This window comes from Grammomys surdaster, unplaced genomic scaffold (genome assembly GCF_004785775.1).
Source record: "Grammomys surdaster isolate TR1022 unplaced genomic scaffold, NIH_TR_1.0 237, whole genome shotgun sequence".
NCBI classification, from domain to species: Eukaryota; Metazoa; Chordata; class Mammalia; order Rodentia; family Muridae; genus Grammomys; species Grammomys surdaster.
The window spans coordinates 2,167,477-2,192,194 of NW_021604682.1; the positions used below are offsets into that span (position 1 = coordinate 2,167,477).

The window sequence follows — 24,718 nt, forward strand, 5'->3', positions numbered from 1 at the left end:
ACACAGCTATTAAGCAGTGCAAGCAGAAGAACCACATTTAAGCAGCTGCCTTTTCCTTAAACAGATTGGCTGCAAGGCCTTGTTTTAGAGGCAGTGTGATAGAATCCCTCTGCATGCATGTCCCACTGAGAGTGTGGGAGCAAGGTATTCTCTCCTGCAGTGGAGGCTTATGCTGTAAAGGATGCTGATTTTTTTTTTTTTTTTGAGACCAATGAGGCAGAGTTGTAGGCACCTTCTTCCTCCTTAACCTCCCTCCAGCTGTAACCTGTGTGGCTGAGGAACACCAGCCCTTACCGCAGCCACGCAGGTTATAGTTGGGAACCCTAGAATGAGATCAATGGGAACTTCATGCCCTCAGACTGTTAAGGTGCTACAGAAAGAGCCTAGAAGAAAGGACCACTGAGTTCATGAGAAGTGGCCTGACTCTTAAGTCCAGCTCTGCACCTTGCGTGCTTTTAAGGGACTCCCAAGCTCCATATCTCATTTCTACAACTGTGAAATGGTGGACAGTTCAGGGTCTCAGGTTCACTGAGAGGAACGTAAGTCTGGGAACAAGTCAGCTAGCTTCATCTAAGAAAACCACGACCACTGGGCAGGTGCAGACATTGCACCCCAGGCTGGCCTACATGCTTGTGATCTTGTTATAGATGGAGGATAGGCGAGACAGCATGCTGGAGACAGCCAGGCACTGTTTCACGTCTGCGGCCCACTGTGAGGGTGACGGTGATGAGGAGGAATGGCTCATTCACTACATGCTGGGCAAGGTGGCTGAGAAGCAGCAGCAGCCACCGACTGTGTACCTGCTGCACTACCGTCAGGCTGGCCACTACTTACACGAGGAGGCTGCCCGGTACCCTAAGAAGATCCACTACCACAACCCGCCTGAGCTGGCCATGGAAGCCCTGGAGGTAACCCTGCAGGTCCAGGGTAGGATGTTGGGGCAGGAGGATCTGCCTGCTCTGTCTCCCTGGGGCTGGAGCTCACAGTCCCAGTGATTCCCTTGCAACCCCACTGGTAACATATCTGTGCTCAGCAGCTTCATGTTCACCTAGATGAAGGCAGCCTGGGCTGTCTTTCCCTAAGAGTGCTTGCTGTCCTTTTGGAGAGAATAGGCATTTTGTTTTCATTTCTCAGAGGAAGCAGCCTTCCTCTGCAGCATACCTGCTCTCAGGGCTACTACAGTGCAGCATCCAGAGCCGCACAGCCATTGAGACCTGTGGGCTGGCAGAAGGGTGGTCACTCTTGATCCTAGGTGCCTCCCAGCTTAGTGGGTTAGGCCAGGGCAAAAGTGGGCTGCTCTTGATAACAAAACGCTATGTTGTGTTTTGTTTTTTCCACTGTTGCTCCCAGCTAGAGCAGTGGTTTATTGTCGGGATTCACTTTTATGGGCTCTGGAGTACGTGTGATGACGGCTGCTGTTGTTCACAGCAGTCCTGACCAGCACTCTTAGAGGTGAGCAAGCAAGGAACATGAGCGGGAATCCAGGGCTGCTCCACTCAGCCTAGAGTTCAAAGCATCCAGAGACCCTGATCACTTTATCTTTGCAGAGGCCTCAAAGTGCTGGCCCTCAGCCAGTCCCATACGACTAGTAAGCACTTGGAATCTAGGCAGCATCTGCTTCTTGTTATTTTCCTGCTTCTAGGGCACAGGTTTTTGGTTTTGTCCCCTCTGCCCTCGATTAAATGTATTCATTTGTTTGTTTGTTTTAAGAGAGTCATAAAATTCCCAAGAATATAAGACATGAAAGTCCCCAGTGACCCTGGTCTCCCATACCCTGTAATCTGACTAAATAGTCAGGCTCTGCTCCTGAAGGTCTAGGTGTTTTGCTATTACTGGTTGGTAGGAACACAGGCTTCTGTAGCTCACACTTTCCTTGGGCACGATGTAGTAGGAAGTATGGTAACCTCTGCTGCCTGCCCCATGCCTCCCAGTTGCTCGAGCACTTGCTTACCTGAAAAGCCTTTTTGTGGGCTTGGCCTCTGGTGTGGCTTTACAGGGATAGTATGAAGTACTAGTCTTGCATCAGGGAGCTCTCAGGAGTGCTTCCAGGGGCTGAAGTTCAAAGATGCCATTGTAGACTCTCTACAATTTTGACCATGGCATCCAGAAACTCTAGAGAATAATACCCGTGAGCACGTTGGTTCTCTAGCCCTTTTAAGAGCCTCCTTTTAAGACTTGCCAACCTTGTAAACAAAAAATTACTGTACTTAGGAAGTTGAGACGGGTCAAGAGGTCCAGACCATCCTCAGCTGAATAGCAAGATTGAGTCTAGTCTGGACTACATCAGATCTTGGGGCCTTGCTCACTGGCCATCACTCTCATTATCCTCCCGTCATGTGCTTGGATGACTGGGTACATGTTTAACTTAGAATGCTGACAGTATCCATTTTAATTTTCAGTGCTTATTTGTGCCAGGGTGTTAAAAGCTAAAAAGGACAGGCAATGTGTGGTAGCTTGTCTCCTGGGGCAGCAGCCTGCCTCCAGTATGACTGCTTCACCGTGGAACAGGTCTTACATTGGAGAAGGCTGTTTTATTATGCCAGAGGTATTTTTCTAGGTATACTTCCGGCTCCATGCGTCCATCCTGAAGCTCCTGGGCAAACCTGACTCTGGGGTTGGTGCAGAGGTCCTGGTCAGCTTTATGAAGGAGGCAGCAGAAGGACCTTTTGCCAGGGGCGAGGAGAAGAATACACCCAAAGCTTCAGAAAAGTGAGTACCAGCTTACAGGACCCTGGGTGGCTCATTTCGCGGTTGGGTAGTGTTCAGAGGAGGCCTACTGGATAAACTGGAACTCAGAGTCTCTGTGGAGCTGAGCTACTTCTGTTGAATTTGTGGGAGGGTGTCTGTTGTTACCCTCAACTCTGTGGCATTGGGGTGAGTCCTGGGGAGAAGCCAGTGTCTTCCCTCCTGCTCTGGTGGAACAAAGCCTTGTCCTGTGCAGAACATGCTAACAGATTAAGTTATCCTATTTCCTCTTACCCAAGACTCCAACTGGGTGACTTCTGAGGTCCAGTTTCTGGCCTGTCTCTGGAGCACCAATGAGGCTCTTCCTCCGGTGCCAGGGTGAACAGGCCTCTGTTCTCAGGAAGCAGGACTCTGGCACCATCTCCTCAGTTGCTTGAGGACTGATTCCTTGTCCCCTGACATAAGTTGTCTTTGGGTCCCAGTCAGACACATTTTTCTTTGTTGTTTCTACCCTGATGCTGGATTCGACTTCTCCTGTCTGAGGCCCCACATGGCTAAGGGGATTCTGCAGAACCCAAAAGTGAAGGCTGCTCTAGGCCCTGTCCCGAGAACTGTCTGCTCATGGCTGCAGCTGGTCATGTAATCTGCTCCTCCAATAGCAGTGCTCAGCTCTGCACAGCAGTGTTGTCTCTGCTGTGAGAGAGATGAGCGAGCGCCTGGGTGCTGGTGACTTAGGTTGGTATGTATAGTGTGCTTGGCAGTTAGACAGAGGTGTTTTCTAGTGTAAGAGGTTTCCAGGGTAAGGGAAGTTTTTACTGATTGTTATTCTGCCCTGAAAAACGTGACTTATATAAGTAACATGTGAATACATTGTAATTAAGGAAATCAGACATACATACTTAGACTTAAATTGTGACAGATCTCTTGTCACCAGAATTGCCCTTTATTCAGTTTAATTTCTCAGATAGTTTTGTGTGTGTGTGTGTGTGTGTGTGTATTTGTATGTAGTTATTTGCACACATGCAATTGCTGATTTATTTTGCTTTTGTGGTACTAAAGGATTGAACCCAGGAGCCTGTGTATGCTAGGCAAGTGTTTTGCCACTGTGGTCCCCACTCCCACCCCCACCCCCCTGCTAGATTTCTTAATTAAAAATCAAATCAAAACAAAACAAAAAACCTGAGCAAGACACAGCTGCTTCTGGAGGAGCCCCTCGGTACAGGGTGCTTGCTTTGTGTGTTAGAACTGTGAAAAGAGCAACTCAGTGTCCCTTTTTATTTCAAATGCTGACTGGCCAGAGTGTTAGCATGCTTCCTTGCCCGAGGCCATGTGCTATCTGCCTTACTCCATTGTTGGATGTCCCTGCTTTCTCTGCCCCTGACTCAAGTGGCAGGGCTGTTTCTTCTCCATCTCTCTCCTCCTGGCAGTTGTGGAGGTTTATGGGGGACTTTCCTGTTTTGTTTTGTTTGTTTGTTTTTCCTTTCTCAAACTTCAACAAAGAACAACTGAAGGTGTTTTAATGTACACGCTTCATCTGTGCTGACCTGTTTAGCTCTTTTCCCTGCCTCATGCCCTTTGCTGCAGACTGTGGATAACCTGTGTTTTATGTTACGATTTCCAGGAACATGAAGGATAGTTCTACTTCCCCCCACCCACCCCATTACCAGAGTTGTACATGTGTAAGCCTGCACTAGTGTGTACGTGTGTAAGCCTGCACTAGTGTCTATGTGTGTAAGCCTGCAGTAGTGTGTACTTTTTTAGGATGCCCATTTGTCGAGGACTGGCTATGTTGAGCTATCTTGCAGAAAGGCTCTGACTTGGTGTGCATGCTGAAGAAATGCTTGCCACTACCCCTGCAAGATTTCCTGAGCCTGAAACCAGATTCTGTTAGACCCTGGCCAGAAATGTTGGACGGCATCCATTTAGAGACTGGAGCTATGAGAGTGACAATGGGGGACAGCCTTCCTCCCTAGTGCATTAGCCATGTGAGACAGGAACCACTCAAAGAAGGTGGAGCAGCAGCCACCAGGAAGGGTGCTGGCCCATAGGAATGTTCCTTTCCTCATAGTGTGGACAGGACATTGACGTGTAGCTTTGTCCCTACAGGGAGAAGGCCTGCCTGGTGGATGAGGACTCCCACTCTTCAGCTGGGACACTGCCGGGCCCCGGAGCCTCCCTTCCCTCCTCCTCTGGCCCAGGTCTGACATCCCCACCTTACACAGCCACTCCGATTGACCACGATTACGTCAAATGTAAAAAACCCCATCAGCAGGCGGCGCCGGACGGTATAGTCCCTGTTCTCCCTACTGTGCCAAGGGCGGCACACCAGCTGTGGGGAGGGTGCTTGAGCGACTTCATTTGTCGCCTTGTTTTGGCGAGGGGGGTGCTGGGTCTGGGGTGCCACGGGCAATGTTGCGGCTGTTCATTTACCTCATGGATTCACAGTGCTTGTGCTTCCGAGACATGCTCAGGTCGCCATCTGCCCACTCGCCCACTTGGGAGGCGGGGGAAGAGCAGGTCTGGCGGAGGCAGCTTCCTTTTGAGATTGCCTTTTCCTACCTGCAAAATGGGGATGCTGACACCTTTGAATGACATTTGAAAGCCCTGTAGGCTGCCTGGAGTGATTCTTGCCACTGTCAGCTCCTCGTGGCCTACGCCTGTCTACAGCACATTGTCACGCTCTGTCTTTGGTAGGTAGGCCTTACCTAATACTAAATCTGTCACTCTTGGGCATCCAGAGGCTGTTCCATGTGGGATGAGGCAGGTGGCGACTGTTGAATCATACTCCTTACTACCATTAGGAGGCTTGCATGCTGGCCTGTAGCTTAATCTCTCCATGTTCTCACCTGTGCTGTAACAAGCTGGGGACATCGTACTCGGGATAAGCAAGCTGGTGGACTTAGAGGGGCATTAACGTGGAACCCTAGAGAGGTGGTGAGAGAAGTGAAAGACACCCTCCCTCCCTCCATGTCACTCATGTCATCTGGGCTGTTGCTCTGCCTTCCAGGATGGTGATGGGGCCCTGCTGGGTGCCCAGGTAGGACTGGCACCAGGGCTGTTCCCATGTCAGGTGATTTAGGGGAAGGATGGGTGCCCTGGGTGCCGTGGTAGCTCTCACTTTGACGTCTAATAGAGAGGAGAGGGGTCCAGGCTTACACTCACTCCCTTGACTCCATGGAGGTCTGCCCTGTATACAGATTCCTGGAGAGCATGGGCGTCTGTTTCAAGCTTGCTGTGCTGAGATCCATTTCAGAAAAGCCCCAGGGAAGGATGGCACAGTGGCTAGGGCTCCCTCTGCTCCTCTGGGGCTGGTGTTTGAGTGATCTCCTGGGAGAACAGAGCATTGAGCACCCATCTAGGTTTGGTTTGGGCCTACAGCATATATGTTAAGAAGAGACTGAGGATTTGTATCTGTCCTGTGTCCCCACCACCTCCCAGTGGGTTGTGTCTTTGATAAGTCCCTGTGCTTACAGCTCTCCAGAGCAGAAATGAGGGGAGCCACCCACCCCCGACTCCTGAAGTCTCCAGCTCAGGGGATCTCTCTATGTAAGAGCCTCTTTCCCTGCTTAACTCATATCCTTTGAGAGAACCACTCTGTTCCAGCCATTGGCTTTTGAAGACACTGAGAAAACACAGTAGAAGTAGACCCTCGCTCTGTGAGGTTCTGCTGATACCCTTGGTGCTGAATCAGCACCACACCATGGTTCACATGTACCCACCCTGTGCTCCTGGCCTGGGGACGGCCTGCACCAGCTCTGCAGCCCCTCTAGCCAGCTCAGACTGCAGGTACCATGGGTGTGGCTGTCCACTCACAGGATTGATTATACTTTTAGGAGCAGGAAGGAGGGAGGCAGGAGTGCCTCAGAGTAGTCCATGGTGTCACTTGGCCCTGATGGACTTGCTAAGCCATGCTGCATATGTGTGACCTTAGAGTTATTAGGGTACCATTACAGAGTTCAGGAACTAGGTAAGTGTGTGGTGCTAACCTAACAGTTAGTTGTTCTGGAAGTTTGCAGACCAAGTAAGTTCAGATATACTTTCAGTAGTTCCAAAATAATTCCTGTTAACTGTGGAGCCACTGGATTTGCATACCTCATTTTTGTCCAGCCCCAGTGCATGGAAAGCACAAGATTTTGAGAACCCCAGGCTCTTCACCCTCTGCAGCCCTAGAGAAGTATCTGTAACAGGAAAATGATTAGAGCCCTAAATTTATTAGAGCCCTAAATTAGTTGTACTCTTCAGCTGTGGTAACCTTTTTATCAATTTCTGGTTCTTAGGGAAAGGGCCAGACCTTAGGCAGAAGTCAGCAGGTTGCAAGGTAAGGAAGGCATTTGCTGGTAGCTGAAGTCACTACTTACTCTTGCTTCATGAGCTGACTCAAGACAGGGTACTAATACTTAAGTCAGAGGCACCCTCCCAGTGCAACTAGGGTGCTTCTAGCCTGATACCACTTCGCCTAGGGAGTTGAGGTCAGATGGAAGGGCAGAGGCAGTACAGGCCCTGGGGTTGAGAGACCTCTGAATTCCAAGCTGACTCTACCCATTACATGCTGAGCTTCCTTAGACAGGGGCCTTGATTGATTTGCACAGCCTGGCCGCTTCTAGATGCAGTTCTTCAGGTCATCTATGAACTAGAAACTCATCGAGTGGAAGCCCGGGTCCTGGGGTATGTCATTATTCTTGGTGTTTACCCAAATTTTCTAGCTAGAGTATGGCCTCAGAAGATGCGTAGGCCCTGCCAATGAGTCACCAGGTGGATATAGGGAGCTCCTTCCTGAGATAAGACCCAGCTTCACTGTCTGACCTGTGCTGACTTGCAGCTGTGCTGCATGCACTGAAGGGGTGAACACTTCTTGCAGGCTGTCACACTTGGTGAAAGCTTTGGGATTAGCCCTTGAGGCCTCAGTAGTCAGCCATCATCATATCCAGCTATTCTTACCAAGGTCACAAGGCCACCCTAGACTGACCAAACTGAGGCGGAAGGGGAGAGTTGAGACGGAGTGTCCAGTAGATGCAGCTCTTCTCCTGACTCAACCACCTTCTTCCAGTGTATCTCCTGGAACTGGCCCATGTGCTTCAGATTGAGACTCCCTGTCTCGGAGCAAAGTGACACGAGAAGGACATGTCATGTATTCTGTATCCTTTAAGGGGGGCTCCCAGTCATTGCTGTGTGTGCATGCTAAATGACAGACTCTCTTGTTCTGCCCTACATGCTAGTTGGTACATGTGTGTGCACATGTGTACATGCATGAACAATTAGGCTTCTCCACATAGCACTGTGTGTTCTCAGTACCAAGCTCCAGGCGGGTGCCTGCAGGATGGTAGCATGTCTCCATCTTCGCAGCCACCGTAGCTTGACAGTGGCCTTACTTCCCTATAAGAAAATGAAGCTGAGAGCACAGGCGTCCTGCTTGTTGGGGCGGAGCTGAGAGAGAGTGCGGTGAGAGTCTCTTCCAGGCCAGTCATGAGGCTGATTGTTCAGATGATAGTTCTGTGTCTCTGCCCTGGTTGAAGGTGGCATGATGAAGGGTGGCACGATGAAGGGTGCCTGGGATAAGGCCATTCCTAAATGGCTTTTGCCTTCGTTTGGTCTGGTCAGTTGACTTTCAGGATATGTCTACAGCAATAGTTATTGAATGAAGAGCCTTACTGTTTGCCTGTCACACTCCATGCCACTTGAGAATGTCAAAGCCAGGAAGGGCCTCAGAGGTCAGAGGGCTTGCTTGCCCTGTGGATGGTCTGGGATTCTTTAACAAATCCATCCAGGTCTTCTAGTAGAACTGTGCCAGATGCATAGAGCAGCCCTGTAAGCTTAGAAGAGGTAGCCTCCCTCAAGGCAGTTGTTTAGCTGAGGAGTGGGGCGAGGCAGAGGTCAGCACTGGAGAGGTGAGATTGCATGTCCTAGAGGCCTGGCTTGGTTAGGGGTAGAAGGCCACGTTTAGCCAAGTTCTGTGGTCTGTATTGGCAGAGGGGACAAGAGCGGCTGGAGCCTTGGGAGCTGGTGTCTGTGGTTGCAGGGGATGCCCACTCTGCCCCACTACCAGCATGGGCAGAGCCACCATGGACCCCCAGCCCCTGCCATAGAGGGTGCTTGGTAGGGAAGCTAGGGTAGCATGCCCTCTTCACGGCCATCCACCCTCACCACCATCCTGTCACTGTGGTGTGCTGTTTGTTTCCATGCTCACCTGCTCACCCTCCACTGCCTTCACCAATATTGCCCGTGCTGCCCCTAACCCTGACCACACTCTGTTCTCCAGGCTTTGTCTCTCTGCTTGCACCTGTCACGGCTCGCTTCAGGGAACAGTGCAGACCGCATGCTCAGCCCTCAGTCCGGCTCCCTGCTTCCCCTGTGACCAGGAGCACCTTCATGTCTGCCGGTCCTGTGATTTCAAGAATGTGTGTTTGATGTGCTGTGCTTGGCTTCTGCCAACTGCCCGTTTCCCAGTTCTGGCCTGATGCAGAGGCAGTGGTAGCCTCTCCCCTGTCCTCCTGCCTCCTTGCCTGGCAGGTAGTTCAGGCCTGTACTGCCATTGCTTTGTTCATTCATTCTTAAAACAAGAAAAAGGCAACAGACTCTAAAAATACCAAATTCCCTTTATGAGGACAAGTGTAAAAACTGCAGCTTGTGCACAGTAGCCAGAGCTCTGAGTTGGGACCCATGTAGTTCACAGTGCCCTGACTGCTAAGGGCCAGGAGTAGCAAATGACTCTTCAGTTGGTCCTGAACCTGGTCTTCACCCTGCTCTCCAAGGGAGAAGGGCAGGTCTGTTTTTGTAGGAGCTTCATATTCCTGTAAACAGACCTGCCCAAAATGGGAGAGAGCCCCAGGGGAGCGTGCTGTTCCAGGCAGTCAGCTGACATCTTTCTGAGACCCTCTCAGGCCAGTGCTGACGTGGCAGTTAACCAGCTCTGGCTGTTTGCTAGGCATGGAGGAGCCACCGGGCTGAGTGCCCTGACCCTGCATGCCCCTAGGTGGTGCCTTGAGACAGTGGGTGGTTCTGTGGGTGTGTGGGTTGGGATGAGTACTGTCACTCTGCAGGACACCGAGGGGACTTGGGGGGACAGAGACAATGTGAGTTCGAGCCCTGCAGTGTGTGGGAGTGGGCACAGGGCACAAAGGGATGTTGTGGGGAAAGAGCTCAGGAGAGCGATGGAGTGACAGGGCCACAGACTTCTGCTTGGCTCCAGACACACAGATTCTCCTTGTCTTCTATTAGAAGAGCCTTCCTGGAAAGTACATCAGATAGCCGTAGGCTGCCAGCTGTCCTGGTGTCCTCTGTTCTTGGCGACTGAGTTCAGAGCAGGATGAATTCTCTCTGGGTAGTATATCTCCTGACCTGAGCTACAGAGTGAAAGAGATTGACTTCCCAGTGACTATCAGACTCCAGCACCACCGTCTGAGGAAGGTGGAGCTTGAAGTGTCTGGCATTGCTTCCCTGACCCAGGAAAGCTGGCTGACAGAATTGGAAATGCAGCCTGTTTCCCCATAGTGTGATGCCCTGCGGCCCACCTGTTGCTGGCTTCTCTCTCAAGGTCTGTGCTTCTGGTGTCTCATGTTGGTGCCTTTGCAGTCTCCTCAGCCTGCTGTTGGCACCCATGGTTCCCGTGGCCAGCCCCATTCCCGATGGACCCATCATTTCCTGGTAGTTGGCTAGCCAAGACCAGCTGGAATGGATTCTGTCTAGTTGGAAATTTCTCAGAATGTTGGTTCTACTTGAGATTGTAGTTTTTCAAAACTTGTTTTCTGGTTGGCAGACATTCTGATCTCTTTAGGTTGACTGGTCAGAGCCCCTGCAGTCTTTTTCTGAATATTTATTGTTCTAACCTGAGGGAATAAACAAGAGATGTTGTGAAGCTTACTGCTGGAACAAGTGTCAGAAACATTGAAGGAGATCCTGGAAGCCCACATCTCGTAAGGAAACGCTGCCAGACTGAGCATCCTGTGGTGTTGAGCATGGTTAAACCTGGATGAAGAAAGACTCAAAAGAGAACTTCCTTTCAGAGCAGTTGGGACAGGCTGCCATTCTGTCACTAAGCCAGCCCTTTTCCCTCTTTGTAGTGGGCTCTTCTTCCTTTGAATCCTACCCTGGAAGTCGAGGGTGCCAGGGCTTCATCAGCAGCTGACTGGCAACTATACTTCCTCCCCTCAACACTCAGAGAGGGCAGGCTGGAGTGGCTCCTGTGTCTTTGTGTGATCGAGAGAATCAGATTTGTAATCTTACCCCAAGTATTCGTTCCTAGGAAAAGTTGCCGTATAAGCAAAATTTAAAAGACCCTTGTAAATGAAAAGCTCAGGCTCAGCCTGCAGCCTGCTTGCTAGTGCTGCTGATCTTCCCTGTTGGCTACCAGGCAGCTTCTTCAGAACAATACACTCCTAGATTCTGAGACTCGGGGCCAATGTGGGCTGTATGTGGTCCTTTGGGGTCCCATTCATGTGTTAGTCTCTTGCTAGGTCGATCAAAAAGGATTTCTGTAGATTTCTTGCTCTGTCTCAAGTCCAGGACACCCTGCAATTTCTGTCCCAAGATCCCCTCAGAGACGGAGCAGATGGCTGAGACAAGGCAACAGAGAACACTGCCTGCCTTTGCCCACATGTGGCCCTCTGCAGGCAAGCAGGAGAGTAGTCTTGGCTTTAGTCACATTAGCCAAACACCCACCCTCGTCCTGCCAAGGCCCTCTTGAGTGTCAGTGTCAGCGTCAGCCTCTTTGGACCCTCAGCTATGGGATCCCAAGCAAGGTATGCAGTACCCAGTGGCAGCTGTAGAAGAGGCTTGATTGAAGCTCAGATCTTAGCTGTGTGCTCTCACCAGTGCCCTAGCCCCATGCGTCTGTACACTGCCTACTGTTATCAGTGTGCCTGGGTCAGGTGCTGTGTAAGTTGAGACAAAGCTCAATTCAACTATCCAGGAAACAGTGGTAGTGTTCGCCAGGGAGGGCAAGTCCTTCAAAGTGACAAAGGTACAAAGTGATGAGTGGAAGCACCACCCAAAAGGAATCCAACCCTGCTCTCCCAGAAGTCTCCCCAACTTCTGGCCTTCTTCAGTGCACTGGCCCATGCTTGGGTATACACCTGGCGAGCTAAGAAGACTACGCTGCAGAGGGCCTTCTGGGACAGAAAGGAAACAGTGTGGACAGTAGCATCCTTTTTCCTTCTGCCCCACTGGTGAGCCTCAAGGGTAAGGCTTCCTGAGGAGGAGGAGTGGCTGCCCAGGCTTCACGCAGTTCTCCTTGGTACTCCCAGCTAACTGCTCTGACTTTAGAATCTAAGGCTGGCCTTATGTTGTGGGAATGCTGCTAGGCTCTGTTTGTCTGTTTTCACCAGCCCCGGAGCCACTCCTTCATTACCTGGTGGCAGGAAGAGGGTGCTTTAATCACATTCTGTAATGTGCCTGGCAAACTCTCTCTTATCTAGTTTTCCTCCCCGAGGTCCTCAGTCTGCTGTACCAGAGAAGATACGGTTCCCTGCGAGAGGAGATGGAGAGGCTCTCTATGTAGCAACCTACTTATTTATTTATATTTTAAAATCGGACCCTGACAGGTAGCTTAGGCTGGCCCCTGCCCCAGCCTCCTGTGTGCTGGGGTTATAGTTGTGTACCTCCATGCCAGGCTTCCAGCCACCTTCTAAGAGCTTATCATTCATCTTTACCCTTTAGCTCTGAAAGAAGTGAAACTTCGCCTCCTTCTGGCCAGTTGGGTTCTTGATGTGGAATCATGTGTGTCTTCTTAGAGTCTATATTCAGGGTTATCTTAAATCCACCATTTCATGCTCACCAGACCTGAAGGAACAGAGAACAATGAAATCCTGAACTTTGCATCCTATTAACGTAGCTTACTTGAAGACACCTTTGCTGGGTGTGGTGACTCCTGCCTGCAATCCCAGAAATCAAGAGCCTGAAGTAGGAGGATCCCAAGTTCCAGGGCTTCTAGTAACATTCTTATCTCAAAGGAAGAGAAACAGGAGGGGGAAAGGGAAAAGACGCATACCACGCCTGAGGGACCACAGAACGCATTACCTCTCTGACTTCTATGTACATGCATGCATTCACAGGTACACAATAAAAAGAAAGACATGCAACTTAAACTTTCTCATCTTGGGCCTGGAGAAGATGGCTCAGAGGTTAGGAGCACTTGCCTTTCTTCCAGAGGACTTAGTTGAAACCGCAGCACCCATGTCACGTGGCTCACAATCTCCTCTAACTCCAGGTTCAGGGGATTCGACCCCTGTGGTCTCTGAGATATCACTGTACCCAAGAGCACGGATGCATCTAAACATAATTAAAAATAACAAGTCTGTCATGCTTTTAGTCTTGGAAGAAGCAGGACGGGAGAAGATGCTTATCCTCTCTTAGCCCAGGATGACCTTAAGCTTCTGATCCTCTTGCCTTTCCTAGTGCTGAGAATTGAGCCTAGGGCTTTATTCATGCCAGACAGAAAGCCTACTGACTGACTTACATCCCTGGCCATTGTCATCTTCTGTTTCTAATGCGTGTAAGCTCCTAGAATCCCAGAGTCGGCAGCAGCCTTGCCAGCATGGCCTGCTACTCCCAGCTTCCCAGTCTTTGTTGTGTACAGCCTCTAACTCCTGGCTTTACCTAGCACCATGACCTTTAGGTTTAGCCACAGGACTGTGGTGATTCTGGCTCCATTCGCTGTACTTTTATTAGGACTACTTTATACTGTGGTCATCCCTGAGGAGAGACTGGAGCTACCACAGCATCCTTAGGACCAGTGCAGCCTGGACTCTGCCAGCTCTTAGAGCTTCTCATACGTGTGATAGGTTGGTGAAGTCTATCCACAGGCCTCTCCAGCCTTGGCCCCTCCCCTATGGCTGCTGTTGGCTGTCATGTTACTTTAAGAGGCTTAAGAGTGTTCTCTCTGTTGGGTGTTGCTTTTCAGTGGAGCACAGCCCTCCGTTCTGTCATCTCTTCTTGCCCACAGCATTTCTGCTATAGTCTGGCTGTCTTCCCTGCGTTGCTGGTGGATCCGTGGTCCCCATGTGAAGCGTTGCGCAGGCATTAGCTCATTAGGAGTAAATACCCATTTGCTCAAGTCAATCCTCTGTTTTTATAATGATCACAGCTGGGATTCCACCAAACTGGCAATTCTTTTAGGCCGAGAGCCTAACAGCTTGAGAGCCAGTGAGCTAGTGGGGCAGTCTGCCAGTGGGTGAGATCATCCTGACAAGGCTGGCTTCCTGAAGCCCAGCGTTGATCGGATATGCTTCTCAGTCTGCACTCACCTCGGCGTGTTTCCTGTTGGCCTGAGATGAGCTGGCCCTGGCCTGGCTCTCATGGGGATGGTAACAGCAAGGGCAGGGCCTGCCATCTTCTGGAGGCTTTCAGGCCTCTCTGGCATTGCCCAAGCTAGTCGTGTCCTGTCTAGGCCAGTGTGAATAATGCTGTAGGATGGGACAGGGACATTAGCGTGTGTCAGGTGGTAGAGCTGATGGAGATCCCATGTTCAGGAATAAGGATGCTAAAACTTGTGGGGAAAAAAACACGAAATGGGAGCCCCAAGGTGGTAGACTTACTCAGCCATGTTTGTCTAGCATCTCAGTAGCAGATCTGAGATTGGAATGTGGGCCTGAGACCCTTAAGTTCAACAAGGGCTAGCAAGACAGAACAGGGAAAGGCACTTGCTAAGCAAGCCTGTTCCCCAAGCGCCATCCCTGGATCCCTCATGAAGATGGGAGGAGATGACTGATCACACAGTTGTCCTTTGGCCTCTGTAATGCTGTGCTTCTCCTCCAAGCATGTACTGGAAGTGTCATGGTCACCATTTGTCACATTCTTTTTCTACGGAGACAGCAAATGGGCTATCAGCCCTGCAGAGAGAGCAATGATTCCTTACAGTGGAGACTTAAGATGGAGTTTCTTCTGAGTGTAGCAGGCTTGGCCTTCACCCCTCATCAGGAAGCCCCACAGCCTGACCCTGAAAGTAAGGGAAGAGCTCTTTGTCAAGTAGGACAATTACAGCTTGGGTCTCATCTGGGGCCCAAATCCTCTGTTCTTATTACATCTGGCCAGCTGAACTTAGGACCTATGGCTCACTGGGCTGTGGACCTGACAGCTACCTGTAGTGTGCTGCATGTTGACACCTCTGTCTCGAGGCCAGAGCAGCCGAGCAGGTGTTGGAGGTCAGAGCTAATTCTCAGTGTTCCTCCGCAAGCTTCTCGGCTTGAGGTCAGTGTTTGGACACTTTTGGAAACAATTCCACCTTGTTTCTGATTTGCCCACCAAGCAGCTCGCACAAGCCCCGGGGTTACCTGCTGATACAGTCACCAGTGTTTGATTTCTAAGGTTCTGAAGGAGGACTGGGAGAGCCACAGTGGGGCCGTGTCTGCCTCTGCCCACTGCCTCAACATAGCTGGTCAGTGACACAGGGTGAATTTGAACTTGGCTCTCTAGGTCCCTATTTCACCCTCAGATACCCAAACTATCACTTATTCACTGATTGCACAAATATGGATGAACAGTGACATCATTAATCACTACCAACCTTCTAAAGACACTGTGCTTCTTCACAGCTCTGTAAGGGCCTCCTGGCTTGTTGCAGTTTTACAAGTCTACATGCTTTGCTGTTGCTTTAGTGTAGGTCTTCTCCCTCATCAGTGCTGGCCTTCCAGCTGAGCAGCAGCGCGCCTGGTAGAAGGCCTTTTGCGTTTATCATCACGCTAGCCATTTCTAGAGAGCTCACTTTTATTATACAGGTCCAGCTTTCTGTCTACCTTAACATTTCGTGATTAATATATGCTGATAATAAGTTTTCTCAGATTCTGCATGTCTCAAACAGGTCTTCATTTACTCTTGCCTCGTAGGAAGTTATTTTTACTAATTCAAAAATCTGGCTTTCTCCTCCTGCCCTGATACAAAGATATTATCTGGTACATACTTTCTGATCAGAAGTTTGTTATCATTGTTATTTTAATTTCTTAACTTTTTAAAAAGATGTATTTATTTAATGTTTGTGAATGCCCCTGGCCCTAGAGGTATAGATTGTAGTGAGACACCATGTGAGTGCTGGGGACTGGGTCCAGGTCTCTGCTGAGGCAACAAGTGCTCGCCCCTCCAGCACCATGCTTCTTCCTTCAGTCCTATGCGTGTCTTTCTGAATCCCTGGTTACAGTCTGTTCATGTGTGATCCCCCCATCATGTGTAGCAGGTCCTTTCTCTCTGCTCTCTGAGGTTCTCAGCGACTCAGTGTAGTTCATTATTTTTGGAAGAGTCTTGGTTATTCAATCTTTTTAATTTTTGCAGTGCTGGGAGCAAACCCAGGGCTTTGCATATGCTAGACAAGTGCTGTTCTCTTATTTCTGTGACTCTGGGTGATGGGCTAGGTCATTCATGGGCTGTTTGACTTTGCTACCCCACCCCTGCAATTTGGATTGTTTATATTCAAATTAGTTTCAAATTTTGTTTGGGGTACCAAGAATTAAATTTATTTTTTTCTCTCTGTGTGTATTTTGCTTGCATGTATAAATATGTACAGTATGTGAGTGTCTCATACCCAGAGACCAGCGAGGGTGCTAGATCCCCTGGATCTGGTGGTTTTGAGCCACTGTGTGGGTGCTAAGAACCAAACTCGGGTCCTATTAAGAACAACCAGGACTCTTCCTTCCCCTCTGAGCCATCTTGTCAGCCCTCTGGTTTAAGTTTTGAGCCTTCATCCTAGTAGTGTCAGGTCTGCTGGGAAGCCTGGCCACAGCCTCCTCTCACTCCTGGCTGCTGCTTGTTTATTTCTAGAATCTGCATTTGACTCTTTATAATTCCCAGCTCACTCCTGAAACTTACCATCTGTTCGTGGGTAGTGTACAGGTTTCCACTGTAGCCTTAGCATCCTGATTATAGCTGTGCATCACGTTAATTGTTGCTATCTTAAACAGTCAGTGATCATCTCCCACTCTAGTCCTGCTGCTTTGCTTCCTTACGGTATGGGCTTTTGTTGGTTTCTTAGTGCATGTGTATATGTCTTGTAATTTTATAGTGAATATTAGATACCGCATGTAGGATCAAAGAAATTGAATGAAATAAATAATATTTACTCCTGGAATAGATTTGCCTGTCCTGCCTTTAGGCTGCAGTCTGTTGTTGCTGTGATTGCCTTCATTGTGCCGCTAGCTTTGTATTTTCTCCAGATGAGCCTGCTTAGCTTTCTAGTTCTCTTTTCTGCTTTAGGCCTCCACAGGCTCTCCCTGCTTGCTCCTCTTCCCTGCAGCAAACTCTGCTCTGCTTGTTTTGCTAGTGGGCACTGGCTGGCCGTCCTGGGGCAGGGGCAACAGTGGCTTTCTTCTGTTGATTAAGCCTCTGACTTAGGAAGGCTCTGTGTCCCTGCATCTCAGAAGTACAGCTTTCTTAGTGACCCTGTTCCTCTCTAGTGGTAGGTTTCCTGCTTTTTCTTTTATCAAAGAATCTCCCTTTTTCCTTCCCTTGTATTCTGGAGGCAGCAAGGTTTGCTGTCTGTCCCCCAAAATTGGAGGGCTTATCCCTTAGGGATGAAGGGTCCAGAAAAGCTTCACATCTTTTAAGCTGCACCTCCTCCCTAGGCCTGTGTTCTTTAAGCCTCCTCCAGCCCTGCCTCTAGTCTTTCTCCTAGAGTGTTTGTGAAGACATGAGAAGAACAGCCAGGGAGTGAGTACAACTGCCTTTGTGTCCAAGACTCAAAGGAGTCTAGACTTCTTGTTCTAGAACATACATCTGCCTAAAAATATTTGCTGGTTTGTTTTGTTTTGTTTTGTTTGCCCACTGGGCCTTCTGTTAAGCCTCTATGGCAGCAACACTACACAGTGGTGACCAGTCTATCTCTTCTCAACTCCATACCTCCGAGCAGCACATTGGTAGCTTGAAATTAGCCATAGCAGGGATATATATCCCCACAGTATACAAAGCACATCAGGCCTTTCCCATAGAAGCCAGTTGTTGGGTTTGCCAGATTGCTGTTTGGAGAAACTCTGGAAGGTTGACCATGGAGTTTGGTGCCTCTTGTGAGTGGCTCAGTGTCTCTCGGTGGGCTGGGCTCAGCAGGGTTAGAGTGCTGCACTGAGGACGCTCTGCTGCAGAACAGTCCTGGGCTGTGTGGGAGTCTAGCCCTGGTGGACCTTCTCTGCCAGGGCTGGTGTGAGTTCCTGCCTTTTCCTCCCTCCTTTCTTCAGACCGAAGCCAGGACAGCACAGCTGTGGCACTGTCAGACTCCAGCTCAACACAGGACTTCTTTAATGAGCCCACAAGTTTGCTGGAGGGTTCTCGAAAGCTCTTTCCGGAGAAGAGGCTGTCTGGGCTCAGTGCTCAAGCAGGACCAAGTGGTAAAGACCTTCCAGGGCCCACAGAGGAAAGAGGTAAGAAGCCTAACTTGCTAAATTGGGCCTGCTTTGATCACCTGGGGCAGTCCAGGAAGAACTGAGACTCTGGGTTCTGGAAAAGCTTAGACTCAGCCTGGCTTCTCGCCTCATGCTTCTCCTTTTTTGCCCCAGCATGTTACTGGAAAAGTTACTTACCTCGATGGGCCTCTGTTCGCACTGTAGGATAGGAGTGGTCCAACGCCAAACCCCAGCAATTGTGAGGATTAAATAAGGCAGCTTTTGAAGATGCTCTGCGACACTTGTCACACAGTGATGACACATTTCCCTGTTTGGAAAAGCCATGTTCACAATGTCAGTGTAGTATGTCTGCCCCCGCCTTCGTGAATGAAAAGTCTTTGGATTCTGAATGTCACAAATATGTTTTCTTTTTAGTCTGAATCATATCAGACTTCTTGGGAAATCTGCCTTTTTTGGGCAGAGAGCACTGATCTAAGCCTGGGATATGCCTGGCTCCCTTGGGATTCCTGGGTCTCCTGTGTGGCATTCTCCAGAGCCTCCCTTCTGAGTCTGTAGTGTGATTATAGGCAGACTGAGGCATCCCTGCTGCCACTCCAAGACAGGCTAGTTAGCTGTAGATTCTGAAAACTTCCTTTTTTGTTCTGTGTGTGGTGTGTGGCGTGCTGGTGTGGGTGAACACGGCACACATGTGCAGATCAGAGGCCAGGTCTGCACCTTCAGCCTTGTCTGAGCAGGGTCTTTTTGTTGTTTGCTGCTGTACCTCTGGCTAGCTGGTGGCCTGTAAGCTTTCGTGGGTTCTCCTGTGTCCACCTCCTACCTTGCACAGCAGCTCTGGGATACAGATGTGTGTACTGCTGTGTCCTGATTTACATGGCTCTAGGGAATCTGAGTTCAGGTCCTCGTGTTTCCTCAGTCAGCCCTTCCCAAGAGCTTTCCCATTCTTGGTAAAGCTGTGTATATGTGTATTTGCCAGACAGCCCAGTCCCACATTCAGATGTCCCAGGCCAGACATTGCCTTCTCAGACCCCTGAGAAGGGAAGCACCGTGGCCTTTCCTGACACTGAGAAAGGGTGAAGAGGTCAGCCTTAGTCACTGCTCTCTGTTGCCTTCTGGGTGGACTAGATTCAGGGATAGCCTGCATCCTCTGGGGGCCTGGGCCTAACCTTAGCAAGTTTCTATGCAAGTTAGAGGCTCACTCATAACTGTGGTAGTGGGGCCAAAGCCATTTGGAGGAGGATAGGACTCTTCTAGTTCTTTGTCCTTGGTTAGCCTTACAGGATTCTTATCAGATAGATTTACCTGTGCCTGGTCGACATCGAGAGACGGGTTAAAGCTGGGTATGGTGGTACACGGCTTCAGTCCTCACACTTGGAGGGAGAGGAAGGTGGATTTTTGTGAGTTCGAAGCCAGCCAGGACTACATAGTGGGACTCTGTCTTAAAAAATAACAAGGAGTTGGGGTTAAAGTTAGAGCCGCGTGTGGTGATGCATCCCTGTAACCAGTGCTTGGCAGACTGAGTCAGATAGGTCACAGGTTTGATAGCAGAGTGAGCTTCAGAGCACATTCTGAAAACCAGAAAGAGAAAAGAAATGCAGCCACCGCCTCACTTTCTGGGTAGTCCCCCTTCCTGTTGGTTGTATTCTGTAATGGATATAAATATACTGAGGGAGATGTAGGACAGGAAGGAGACAGGTGACAAACCCCGCACATTCCAGTGCAGCATTGCCAGTTTTCCTCTTAGACAAGTGAGACTCTTCATTGATGTTCTGTGGCTCACCAAGCAGAGGACTGTTTACAGCTGTCCCTGTAGACTTCCTTAGTACTTCCTTCCTTGCTATGGCAGTGGTGCCTGGCAGGAGTCACTTAAGGGAAGAAGAATTTCTTTTGGTTCACACAGTTTGAGGGGATACGGTCTACAGAACATATAGTTCGTCCTCTGCAGTGGAAGCAGTGGCTGTCCCTCTAAAGGTCTGTCCACCCAGGATGCCTTAGGCTAGGCCCTGCATCTTAAAGATTCCACAGCTTCCTGAGATGACTGTGAAGCAAGCGTTCTAATGACCCATGGGTTCATTTCCCATCCAGACCCTGCATCATGTGTGAGGTAGAACCCTTCTAAACTGAGGAGTACCGTAGCATCCTGCCTCTCTTACTCAGAACTGATGTGGGGAAAGGGGCATACAGTACTGGCCATTGGTGAGGAACGTTAGGATAGAACCAGAGGCGATTACCGTGGCTAGCAGGCTTGAAATGACGTGTTCTGTCCCTGCCCCTCCCCACTCCCAGCCTAGCTTAGGTGCACTCTCTGCCTCTGCGCTGTACTTTTAGCCCACAACTAGCTCTCAGCCTCCCTGAGAAAGCCAGAGCTGCAGGCCACTGCCCACTGAAATCTGTTGCAGTCTCTTGACCTTCCAGACCCAGTCTTCTAGGCAGCCCTACCACCAACCTGCTGCTTCCTCCGCTCCATACAAACCATGAACTCCAGGCCCTTGTTCATACGTTTGGTGCCCACTGAAGAGCAGACTATGATAGATCCAGGCCCACTCAGGCAGTGGTTATTGACAAGAGCAGGGTCTGCTTTCCCGACCCTGCCCAGCCCTGAACCTTCCTCCCCACAATGTCCAGCAAGTGCGAATGGTCCTGTGTTCAAGAGACTGGGCTCCAGTCTTTATTCAAAGCAGTCATGCTTTGCACTAGTTTGTTAGTGCTTGAGGAAAGACATTTGCACTGGGACTGTTTCATGTTTCTGTAGCTCCCCTCTGCAGGAGTCAGATCTTCAAAGAATATGCTCATATTATGAAGGTAGCAATAGTGAGATGAGGAGGGGAGGGGGAGAGAGGGAGGAAGAGAGAGAGGGGGAAAAACAGTACTGAGAATTCTAGTACTTAAACACAGGCTCACTCTGTAGTATGTAAAACCCAAAGTAGTTGTCAGTAACCAGTGCAGTCCATGCAGTGAACACCAAGACCTGCCGTACTGTGGCACACATGGCCTACTTTCTGGCTGATAGTGGCATTGTCTGTGGTTGCCAGGTCTGTGCCTGGTGTTCACCAGTGTCCCTCCCAGCCTTCCCAGAAAACCACTAGATAGAGCCAGTTCACCATGGCAGGCTGACATGCTTCCTAGAACTCCCATGCTTTGCTAGCCTCAGTACCTGTACTGGAAGCATTCTAAACCAGTTCTTGCCATAAAGACCCAGTTTAGGCTGAGTGGCAGTGTGTATTTTCCTCACCTTTGTGTGGGAGGACTGTATCATGCCATCTTCATGCTACTGGTATTGGGTTATTTGATATCCTGGCTGGGAAGCATCGTGTGGACTTACAGACATTTCTGACCCTTTTTCTTCTACAAGGAAGTGGAAAATTGCAGTGATCTATGAGGCCCAGTTAGCAGAGGGAGTGGATGTTTGGGGGAGACAGCTCACTTGATCTGTCCTAGACCTCTTGGGCCACCCAGAACTCTGAGCAACTGAGGTGTGAATGTCAGAGATTGCCATTTTCTTTGGTCCTTCAGCTGTGTGTACTGAACTGGATTAATTCTTCCACTCTGCCTGCTTTCTGTAAACACTGTGCCCCTGAGACTTTATGTCTGAGTATTTGGTGTCATCTCTGACCCCTGACCCCTGACCCAGGCCAAGGGTTGGATCAACATCTGATTCCCTTGTCTTCCCAGAGCCTCAGGCTGGGCTCATAACCATTGTTCCCGCTGCTTGTGGTGAGCCACATTTGGAACACAGAAACCTGTATGCCGGCGAGCAAGATGGTGGTGACCCTTGCCAGGTGGTGCCATCTTTAAACTAGGGGTGCAGAGGGCATTCTAGAGCAAGATGGCGGTGACCCTTGCCAGGTGGTGCCAGCTCTAAAACTAGGGGTGCAGAGGGCATCCTAAGCCCACAGAGAGGAGATGACAGCAGAGACCCTTGAGGATTCCTGACGCTCATCCAATCCACTTCACATGTTGGGGTGGGAGCTGATGTGATACCCTGGGCTTTATCCCCAGTACTGCAGAACAAGAATAGGTGGTAGGAGCTAGAACAGCCCTACTAAAGTCTAGAACAGGCCCCACTAAGCTCTGGGCTCCAGGGAGAGAAGCAGTCTGTGCCTTTCCTCTACAAATCCTCCCTTAGGTGGGGAGACCCGAGAGAGGAAACACTGAGTGGAGTGCTGCGGTCTGTGAGCGAATGAGTCAGCGGGCAAGACAGAGGAAAGAAGGGTGTTCTGGGGAGCTGGGATAGCAGGGAGCTGATGGCTACATAGAGTGACTGCTCAGTTCTTTCCTTGTTGCAAAACAACAACAGTCAGCCTTGCCACATACCTGAGGGCTGCCTAGTTATGCTGGTACTTGCTGTGAAGATAACTTGGAGTCTTAGTCCTTGTCTTCTTGATCTTGCCATATTAGGTTTCAGCTATTGTCCGGCCTCCCTCGTATTAGCAGGAGGGCTGCTGAGCCTTCACCCACAGGACAGATTGTCTTTAGAAAAGGTAATACTGGCTCCTTCTCCAGACAGGCTGTGCAGGATATGCCAAATACAGGATACCTCAAGGCAATGGGCCAAAAGCCACCCAATCTCCTGCTCCCTGGGCCAGAGAGCCTTCTGCATGGGCAGCCAACTAGGCTGTGCCTCAGAAGGGGTGGTAGGAGGCCGTTCAGCTCCACCATCTTGAGGCTGATCCTGGCCTCCCCCACTCTGCCTGAGGAGCAGGGTTGACTGCTCAGGTATTGGACATCTCAAGTAGGGATTATCCATCAACACTTGGCATACCTGCAGCAGCCCCACGGAGGAGTGCTGGGTAGACTGTAGGTTGAGGTACTTGCTACCAGTAGAACAGGTATTTCACTTCCCAGGCCTTTTTCTGGGTGCTTGACTAGCAGTGGTGATGTCGCCTCCATTCTGTGGGCTGCTTTCTTGTGTTCCTAGACTATCCCTAATAGCACCTATGCCACGACTCACTAGGTAGGAGCCAGAGCCCAGCTTGGAACTTCTCCTCTTCGTCGCCTCTGGGCCCTCTGCTGGAAGCCAGCTGGCACCTCCTGTTTCTTGGGGCAGGAGCCTATGGGCCACACCCAGTAGGGGTAGAGCCAGAGCTAGTATGGGACCCTATATCTCCCATTGCTGGGTTCATTGCCCATCAAACATGGCTGTCAACCCAGCTGTCCCTGTCACCTTACTGAGGTGTTCCATTATTTGTGATAGACTGTTGCATAAAAAAAAGCTCAAAACCAAGTGACTTTCTCTTCCCTCTTAATTGTAGGAAAAACTGAGGAGTCCTTGGAGAGCACAGAGGCCTTCCGGGTTGTAGAACAAAGCGTCCAAAAGCCTGTGGCAGACTCCTCAGCCTCTGCCTACGTCCCCAGCAAGCCCCCAGCGTCCACACCTCCTTTGTGGGAGGGGAAGAAGAGGGGTGACCCCCTAGGGGAGCCAGTGGCTTTTCCTCAGGGGCTGCCAGCAGGTGCTGAGGAGCAGCGCCAGTTCCTGACAGAGCAGTGCATCTCTTCCTTCTGTCTGTGCTTGAGCCGCTTCCCGCAGCACTACAAGAGTCTGTATCGCCTGGCCTTCCTCTACACCTACAGCAAGACTCACCGGGTAAGGAGGCCCTGGAGAGGGAGGTTGGAAAGGGAGGTTGGGTATGATGGTGGCTGCCTCATGCAGGCAGGTGTAGTGGAAGGCTGATGGGCAGAACCAAACAGATTGGAACTTTGGGGTCAGGGATTGGATGACTCATCTGGGAGGGATGGGAAGAAGAGCTGCAGAGGCAGAGCCAGTCCAAAGTGTGGGCCAGCCTTCCCTGGGATAGGCCTCTCCCTGGGCTTGCTTCCTGGGTACAGCTGGCAGATCCATCTCTGAAGCTCCTGCTTTCCAGATGTTGGGTGCTGACAGCCTCGCTCACTCTTTAGGAAAGCAGCAGCTGTGCCCTAGTTGTCAATGCTCCCAGGGGCTTTCCAGGCAGACCCTTTCTTGTGGCTTTTAGCATTGGTGGAAGGACCAGAGTCCTTCTTTTCCCAAGTCATTCCTCATTCAAGAGGTGACAGGGAGATGTCCCCTGCCCTGGTGCCTGTTCCTTCAGAGGTATACTCTAAGGGGGTGGCAGGTTAAAAATACACACACGAGAAAGCAGAGCAGCTCTGTTGTGACCAGCATGACAGAGGCTAGCAGGATGCAGCCAGTAGCGTGCCACTGCAGCTCCGTGAGGCCAGGATCTGTAGTGTGAGGGGCAACAGGTAAGGCTTGAGGGAGGAAAGACAGCCAGCCAGCACCAGCAGCCCAGGAGAGAACTGTGTGGTGAGGGCCAGGCAGAGCTAGCAGGACCATTTGAGCACCGTGGGTTTTAAGGTCTACTGTGAGACCTGCCTTTGTGGGACTCTCCTGATTGACTGCCGCCCCTGCTCTGGGCCCCACCTTATTCTGGATGTTTGAAGCCCCTGCTCTGGGCCCCCCCTCATTCTGGATGTTTGAAGAACCAAGTAGGGGAGTTGTCCAGAGAAACAGACCCTGGCTTGGCACTGGCTGTTCCTCGTCCCTGCAGGCGACTGATGTGTTCTTGTCGGTGAGACAATTGTCTAAGAGCACAGTGGGTAAAAGGAGCCTCAGCAGACCTGGGGAGGGAGAAGACCATTACTATCCGTCTCTGTAAGTCGAACAATAGTAGACTGGCTTGCCTAGCTGCCCTTGGCAGTGGCTGCTGACCCCATTCAGAAAAGCTGGGCTCACTCACTACCTGGCCTGC

At 50.4% G+C, this 24,718-nt stretch overlaps 1 protein-coding gene across 1 annotated transcript in view; it reads left to right on the forward strand.

The window, feature by feature from the left end:
- The window catches only part of Cabin1 (calcineurin binding protein 1), a 121,193-nt gene that overhangs the window by 51,091 nt on the left and 45,384 nt on the right, over nt 1-24,718 (forward strand). Inside the window, exons 25-29 of the mRNA XM_028773981.1 lie at nt 648-908; nt 2,558-2,709; nt 4,792-4,970; nt 17,832-18,014; nt 23,246-23,577. Of these exons, the coding sequence (XP_028629814.1) occupies nt 648-908; nt 2,558-2,709; nt 4,792-4,970; nt 17,832-18,014; nt 23,246-23,577 (1,107 nt within the window). The remainder of the gene's footprint in view (nt 1-647; nt 909-2,557; nt 2,710-4,791; nt 4,971-17,831; nt 18,015-23,245; nt 23,578-24,718) is intronic.